This window comes from Danio aesculapii, chromosome 7 (genome assembly GCF_903798145.1).
Source record: "Danio aesculapii chromosome 7, fDanAes4.1, whole genome shotgun sequence".
Lineage (NCBI taxonomy): Eukaryota > Metazoa > Chordata > Actinopteri > Cypriniformes > Danionidae > Danio > Danio aesculapii.
Genome location: NC_079441.1, coordinates 16,965,741 through 16,974,704, shown reverse-complemented (window position 1 = coordinate 16,974,704; position 8,964 = coordinate 16,965,741). Strand labels below are relative to the sequence as shown.

Here is an 8,964-nt window from a genome sequence, read left to right as displayed (position 1 = left end):
TACAATATATTATATCGTATTATATTATATTATATCGTATTATATCGTATTATATTATATTATATCGTATTATATTATATCGTATTATATTATATTATATCGTATTATATCGTATTATATTATATTATATCGTATTATATCGTATTATATTATATTATATTATATTATATTATATTATATTATATTATATTATATTATATTATATTATATTATATTATATTATATTATATTATATTATATTGTACACTCCCTTACATTGAATTACTTTCTACACGTTACTGTTTAGCTTATGTAATAAACAACAATACACACTTTTCCATAGGCATTACAGTTTTGTTTTACAAAACACTTTTTAACCATGTAAAATATATACGTTTTACTTACAAAAATAGCAATTATATTGTTAAAAGAAACACTTTTGAATTAATTAAGTGCACACCGTAAGCCTGATACAATTTTTACCTAAGTAATTATATTATCTATATAAAGTCAGATTTGTATTGAAAACTAATTTGGTGGGCGACGCAGTGGTGCAGTAGGTAGTGCTGTCACCACACAGCAAGAATTCGCTGGTTCGACCCGGCTGGGCCAGTTGGCGTGTGTGGAGTTTGCATGTTCTCCCAGCGTTCGCGTGGGTTTCCACCACAGTCCAAAGGTGAATTGGGAAGGCTAAATTGTCCGTAGTGTATGAGTGTGGGTGAGTGTGTATGGAAGTATATATATTATCTGCGCGGCTGGAAGGGCATCCGCTGCGTAAAACATGTGCTGGATAAGTTGGCGGTTCATTCCGCTGTGGTGACCCCGGATTAATAAAGGGACTAAGCCGAAAAGAAAATCAATGAATGAACTAATTTGGTAATAAATAAACATCAATATATAAACATTTAATTCCCCCCAAAAATAAAAAGATATCATAAAAGCATATACTACCCAATACAAAAAAGATGTGTCAGTGAGACAGAAAAGATGAAAATAATCCAACATGTTTAAAGCTGTGTTAACTGTGATGTTACAGTCCTGAAAAGGTGGTTTTACACGGGTTAATAGCGGCTCTTCACGGGCTCGCGCTGCCATTGGCTCGTCTTGTGCACCGCACCGACTGCGACTCGAGTGCACGCGCTGACACTCACGCGCATGCGTCTCACTTTACTCCTCAGCCTTGGAAAACTCAGAGAGCTCAATTAAAAGACCATGTCCGCCATCGAGCGTCTACAGTCCTCGGTGTCCTTATATAAACCAAATTCTCCATGAAATAGCATTATCCCGTGGCCTCGACAATGGCCAGTTCGGTGAGTAGGGCTTTACCTGTTATATCGGTGCGATGCTTTGGGTCTCCGGCGCCTGTGTTCGCTTTCGTCTGCTTTGGAAAGCCGATTAGACGCATATGAGGGTTTTCCAGCCATATTTCCACCGGAATACTCAAGTACAGTAGAACTAGTGGAGTCGGAGCGTTTCCAGTGTGTTAGTGCATGTCTGCAAAGTGATGCGCTTGAAAGATTTCAAACAAAAGGAGGACATCTAATAGCAAATATTTAGAAATCTGATAACATATTGTAGAGTAATCATTTTTATGGCATGTTAAGATTAAATAAGATATCACAAACTTAATCAGTTTTATCGTTGATTCATTATTTTTTATTATTTGTGCGGCTCTATTGTGCATTCCCAGAGATTGCCTGTGTTATATTGAATAATTGGCGGCGTGTTTATAAAGTGAACGCTTGGGCATTTCAGGGTGCCGTTCAGGTGAAACTGGAACTCGGTCATCGTGCCCAGGTCCGAAAGAAACCCACCGTTGAAGGTTTTACGCACGACTGGATGGTGTTTGTCCGCGGACCGGAGCACAGCAACATTCAGCATTTTGTGGAGAAAGTCGTCTTTCATCTACACGAAAGTTTCCCGAGACCAAAAAGAGGTACGTGTGGCGATTTATTTTCAAGCATAATCGTAATTTCTGCAGTGAAGGGCTGCAGTGATGTGTGATCCTGAATCAATACACCTTGGCTACTTGATGCACTGAGGAAATGTCTGAGGATTTGCTGTTGACCGTTTGCAAGGGTAAAAAGTGGTTGTCAGTGTTCAGAGATCATGTATTGCATGTTTAGCGTTTACTTAGATATATGTGGATGATTTGTTTCTCCTTTGTGTTCCCACGTTCAAGAGCGCGCGACCACTTTAAAGTTTACAAAAATGTGCTTGAACGTAATTTTATTCTATAAGTTGTGTTGAATTGTAGGGTTATTTAACCCCTGAAATTCCTTGTGTTATGTTAAAACATTTTGTCACCTCAGCTTCAGCTCCTAAATGTACGTTATGATCAGAGGATACTGAAAAAAAAACTTGGAATTTTGTAATTTTCTTTCAAAGTTTGTACTTGTGTGTTTGCTTCCTTTTGTTTCAATTGTTTGATATTGATGTAATTTATCCGTTTGTATGCCCCAGTCCACTTACTGTGATTTTTATTTTGGACATTTTCAAATTAAAAGTTATACATGGGTATCTGTCTTCTGAAAGTGTTACAACCTCAAACATAATATTTCTAGATTTTCAGACATTCATATCTATCTATCTATCTATCTATCTATCTATCTATCTATCTATCTATCTATCTATCTATCTATCTATCTATCTATCTATCTATCTATCTGTCATGGCTTATATGTTAAATGCTACCTTTAGTTTTAGTTTTACATCTTTATCATTTCTGCATTCACCTCAAGAGGGAGGTTTTCCATGTATAGCAGGGATTTCTCTCGTTCTTAAATGCCAAACCAATGTTCTACTCTGTGTTACTTCATTCATATGCCACATCTAGTTATTATAGCTCACATATACTATTATTAGACAACACTAACAACAGGACAGCGAGAGCGAGGGGGGGAAAGGAAGCGTCTGGTGGTCTGAAAGGAGGAATGTAGGAGTAGCGGTTGATGAAAGCCTTGGAAGGAATTAATTAAAATATTTGCTGGTTTCCTCCCCATCGCCTGAAGTGTTTTGAGCTGAGTTTGCTGTGACGTGCAGGGGAAAACTGCTGGAGAAAGTCACTGTCATTATTATACAGCGTTAGGAACACTGGCCAGCATTTGCACTTTATTGAAAACAGTTGTTAGATCTTCTTTGTTCCAGCCAACTGTTTTTCCCTATTGTTGGTCCATTTTTTTTTTGCGTAATTCCTACAGTCCCTTTCATTCTTGCATGACAGAACTGCAGCTAAATTGTTTTGATTTAACATCTTATTTATGCGAAGCCTTCCAAGACCGTGTTTTATTGCTGTGGTGGGAAATCAAGCCACAGAGATTGGAAAATTGCACTGAGTGACTTTAAGTTTGTTTTGCTTCTGTGGACAGCTCAAGATGCATGGCTTCAAACGTATGCTAATATTTTCCCTCATTGACTTGCGTTGTAGAACCACGTCCACCACCGCAGGTTTGATTTATGCCACGAGTCGTTGTATTTACGCAAGATCTGAAGACCGAAGAGCTCTCAGGCTGTATGCGTGTGGTGAAAATCTCCCCCGCTGTATTTGTTTTCTCAAAACATTAAATCTGACTGTAAATCAAGGGGTCAGAGCTTATTTAGAAACTATGAGCTCCTGAAGCTCCTGCATGACTTGCACTAAATGTAGGGTTTGCTTGAACTTCTAGCCTCTCTCCCCTGTTCTTTGACAAATTTCTTGCTGGGGCTGTTGAAAAAAAAATGCAAAGCAATGGGGGGATACTTAACCTCTCATAAATCCTACCTTATGACACCAACATTTAGAGATTTTAATCATACACCTCCTTAAAAGTATGTTGACAAATTAGTAGTACTTCCTGAGGTCTCAAATTTATTTTTTTTTTTTTTCTTGTTTATAATATATCAAAATGTTAGCTCAGGGAAGATGGTTTAGGTCATTTAAAGGAATACTTGACCCAAAAATGAAAATTGTCATCATTTACTCACCCTTTTCTTTTTAAAACCTGAGGGGTATTGCGCAAAAGTAAAATACAGGATTAAGCTGGGATTTTGAGGCTGTCCTGGCTGAATTTAGTGTTGACTCAGTTGCATGAAAGCAGGCTAAATTAAGCTAAATTAAATTACCATGGACATTTAATCTTTGCAGCAACCAGTCTAATATTAGTCCTAGTGATCTACAGTATATGTTAGTTTTATTGTCAGTGCTACAAGAAATGAATGTGTTTTACAGTCACTCCATGCTTTTGGCTATTTAGATATATTTTCCAACTGTTAGAATTAAAAAGAAGTATGTTTAATTTTATTAGCAATCGTTTTATATGTTCACATGTATCAATTTCAGGTTTAAATATAAGGGGAATATAGATAAGAGTGATTTAAAAAATAGATGAATGGTAAATACATATACAGTGCTCAGCTAGTGAGTACAGCCCCTTTTAAAAAGGAATATTTTGATAATGTCTCAGTAAATATAGACAATATTTATTGGTGCATTTGAATTAAACTGTTTCATTTAACAGTTATATTCATTAAAATAAGTCTTTGTTCACCTAACATCTTTAGGTATAGAAAGATAATACATTTAAAATCAAACGAGATATTGCGAAAATTAAAAACTTCAAATCAGACAATGCCAACAATTTTATAATTTTTTTATGTTATACATATATAATTTTTTTGATGATGATGATGAAACATCATTTAATAGATTAAATAGACTCAATTAGAAAGAAAAATTTTATAAATAAATTATCATATAGATAAAGATTAAGAAAAATTTGATAAACTAAACGCATAAATTAGAGCTGCCCTATTGGCTAAGTGTTTGATATAACCTTCACCATTCATTTATTAGTAGCATGAATGTCACATTTAAGTCAAAGTGAACGATTTAGGGGCCGATCACACCGAACACGCCTTCTGCGTTGAGAGGTGCCTTTTTTGATTGGTTTACTAACGGCCGCGAGCGTTATGCGCCCCGCACGCCTCGCGTTTTAACCGCCTGCTGCTTTTAAGCATGGGTTGATAACCGTTTTCAAGGTATACCACGGTTTGGAAAAGTCAAGGTTTTAAAACCGTCAAAATTTTCTGCTATACTGTTCCTAAGGTATGAGTAAGATATTATTATTTTTTTTTTTTACTTTTTTGTGTTTTTTATTACAGCAGTATCTCCAGAAGATATCCAAAGATGCCATTTTAAATTGTAAAAAAAAATCTCTTTTTGAAACAAATGAAGACTGTAATTCATTTAGCCTGACATGTTCACTGTTCCAAAAATATTTTAAATGTTTCTCAAAATAAATTGTGCTCAAAAGGGAAAAAAGTTTTTGTTTTTTTCCCAGACATTTAAAAAGAATATATTTAAGAGCAGTGAGCACAATATAGTGATACCGTAAAACTGTGATCTTTTTATCCAAGGTTATTATACCGTCAAAATATTATACCGGTCCATGACTTGCTGCGTCTCGCGTTTTTGCACTTGCGCACTGTGCACTCGCAGTTGAAAAAAGTCAACTCTGAGCGGTCAGTCGCGTCTGTTTCATTGTCCAATCAAATGAAAGCATGAGGCGGGGTTTCCATTGAGGCAGAGAGCTTAGAATCACCAAGAGGCGACACTTAATAGAACGTTCCATTGCAAAAGCAGTGATGTTAACGTTCAATTTTGGGTGAACTATCCCTTTAAATCACGTGTACTTCATGCTAACAACAATAGATTCCCTTTTAAATTTGACAAAAAAAGTGAAATTTTAGCCATAATTAAACCCAGCGTCAGTAAAAGCTGTGCTGAATAAAGTCTTTGGATATTTCCATTTTCTAGGACGCCATGAGAAATAGACTTCTGTAAACACCGCACGTTGCCTCCTAATTCACAACAGGATTCTCGGTGGAGGGGATGGATACAGAAACCTGCTTTCTTAGACCCAGAATTTATGGTGCGCTTGTAAGGTAAACAGTCAGGCTTATTATTTGGGGTCCCAGGAGGCTACGCCAACCCCCTCCTTCTCCCCCTTCCTCAGGGCTTTGATCAGCGTTAGCCGGTGTCGAGACGAGCTGAGGGGAAGTTAGAGGGAAACCTTGCGCACAGACGGGCTTGTGTTTGACAGTTTAATACCAACAGTCTCACCAAACTGCCCCGAAAGGAACAGCTGCTCACACACAACCACACACACGTACACACACACTCATTGAGTTTTCCAAAACTCTTTACTCTAGAGGGTGTGTTGTGTTTCGTGGCAGCAAGTCGCTCTTCTGTCTTCTTGTTTTGTGTTTGAAGCCTTGGGTAGTGTTGGATGTTACCTCGTTCACAGCTGTTGTAGATTACACGTTGCCTGCTTGTCTCTCGCAGGGTTACGTGCTTCGTCTGTAACAGTGAGAACAGTTCAGGGGTCTCGTTTTTTGGATTTAAAAAATATGTATACAGCTTTTTTTGATGGTCTTGTAAGAAATGGAAATTTTGTAATTTGTGTAAGTTATTAACTTGTGTCTTCCAAATGGCTTTTTTTATGGTGTAAAACACACAGGTTGAGTACAAGATTATAAGTCTTCCTGTGAAATGTTTTTTTCAGATATTTCCCAAATTTCTGATTAACAGAGGGAAGATTTTTAAACATAATAGTTTAAATAACTAATATCTTTTGTCTTTGCCATCATTGATGTACATAATATATTGCTAGTTATTTTGCAAGATACTAGTATTCAGCCTAAAGTGTAAATTAAAGGCTTAACTAGGTTTTTGGTAAGCCATTGGATAACAGTGTTTTTTTCTGTAGCCAATAAAAAAACATTAAAGGTCCTGTATGTAAGAGTTTGACTCTTCTCAAGCATAAAAATACCATAATATGTTTGCAGATATTTAAGAAACTTGCCAAGTGAACATTCTTGTTTATCTGAAATACAATGCTGAAGTCAGTTATTCTGCTTTGAAAATGTGCAGTATGTGCTAGAACGTCTGTCTTTGTTTTGGTCATTTAACCTGCCCAATGCCAGTTTAACCAATTATATTTCAGCATTCGGGTTGACTTTGTGGAAAACAGCATTTGATTCATTCAGTCTGGAAGGCTGTCAAAGTGTGCATCTGCGACTGAAATGCAACCTTTGGTAGACAGTAGCAGACGCTGATTTAGAGTTCTACATGAGGTGGTTATTAATTAACGAAATGGTAAGGCTTATAATTTTATTAATACCTATTATACCTCTTTAACATTATTAAATGTAGATGCTGAATCACTGATATGTGTTTGCTTGCTCTGAGTTACAGTTCTTAAAACAATTTCAAACGGTTTATTTTCAAGATCTGAGGTAAACTATCTGCTGCTACTTTCAAACTCGCATTAGTAGAATTTAACACTGAATAAAGCACATGAGGTGTACCTGAGTAGGGTTGGGTACTGAAACCATTATAGCACCGTTACCTTTATAACCGGTATGTACCGAATCAAATCAGCATATGAATTTCGGTGCCTAAATTCGGTGCCACTGGTGCTACGACAAGGACATAAGAAGCATCAAAGGGGGCATAAAAGGCACACATAGGTACGCGTTGTCAAACCATCTCTAAGCATTTAATTCTAAACAACTCTGAGGAATACGGACAGGCGATGTCAGGCGTTTGTTCTTGTTGCTTAGGGAACGGACGCACGCAATACATTGTATTCGATGAGCGAGAGCGACTCTCTTTAGATTAACACGCATGATCATGTTCATCAAATTTGCTTAAACTAAGCGTTCTGAAGGGTATTTTACAAGCAAGGATTCTGACACAGCAACGTAAAGCAGATGCTTTACAAAAGTAGCATGTAGGGGGGAAACACGTCAAGCTTAATGACACATTTGAGGGCTCAAAGGCAGAGGAATGCACTGTCTCTGACATCAGCTGGCTATCTTAATGAGTACGTACATGGACACCAATGCTAGGATTTTAATATGATTTAGACAATACTCTGGCACTAGCTCTCTCTTCTTTCGCGCACACTTGACGGTGCTGTGCACATTAGCCTAGTTTTCCGCATTCGTCAGAGGTTGTCACCCAAATTGACACAGGTAATATCGATTTTTAACACTTTTAATATAGGAAGTCCTCAGCTATGCAGAGACCATTATTAATCAGAAGTCTTGTGTACATAGTTTTACGTTACTGCAGGTCAGGTAGTTGAAACGGTAGACTACAAATAATTCATTCATTATGAATTCATTAATTATTTATAAATAATTAATTCACCGCTGCCTATGACGAGGATGCCATCGTCCATCGCAATGTTTCACATTAGACATCGCCCAACCATATTAGGCTCGATAGACTGGCTCACTCCTGTTGGTGTCGTCAATCTGGCAACCTGCGCTTGCGTGTGTTTTGAATCAGACGTGCAATACTTATTTCAACCACTGGGTGTCAAACTTACATACTGCACATTTAAGGGGGCTAATAATTTTGACCTTAGCAATTTTATTTATTTATTTTTTAAAAATGTTTTAAACTAATTTTTAAAAAATAATTATTTTATTTCAGATAAACTAAAAGAAACGAGACTCTTCTCCATAAAATTATTCTCCAAAAGAAAAATATAATGTGGAATATTATGAAAAATATTCATGCTCTACAATTTAAAAAATAATTAAAATTTCACAGGATGGCTAGTAAATAAATCTAGCAGCAATTCTAATATTAAATTAGGTATTATATTATATAAAGTAAAATGAATCGAGGATAAATATGAGAATAAATAGAAGATAAAGAGTGTTCATGTTAGAATGCCAGAGAATTTTAAAAATAAACAAGAAGATAGAAAAGAACATAGAATAGAATATGCTAGCCTTTGAAGGCCTAATCAATTTTTTAAAAAGAGCAGAAAATAGAATAGTAATGGAAGTGTTGGCAAAAAAGGAATCTTTAGATGTCTCTTGAGTGACTAAAGACTGACATCTCAGACAATAGAAGCAATCAAAATGAACAAAAGAGCAATAATATATAAGTGTTATATGGCAATTCATTATTCTAGTGCAAGTTTTTTA

General features: G+C 36.2%; 1 protein-coding gene across 1 annotated transcript in view; it reads left to right on the top strand.

The window, feature by feature from the left end:
• Positions 1-1,171: 1,171 nt before the first annotated feature.
• The window catches only part of mllt3 (MLLT3 super elongation complex subunit), a 119,596-nt gene continuing 111,803 nt past the window's right edge, over positions 1,172-8,964 (top strand). Inside the window, 2 exon segments of the mRNA XM_056461146.1 lie at positions 1,172-1,289; positions 1,735-1,915. Of these exon segments, the coding sequence (XP_056317121.1) occupies positions 1,278-1,289; positions 1,735-1,915 (193 nt within the window). The 5' untranslated portion in view covers positions 1,172-1,277.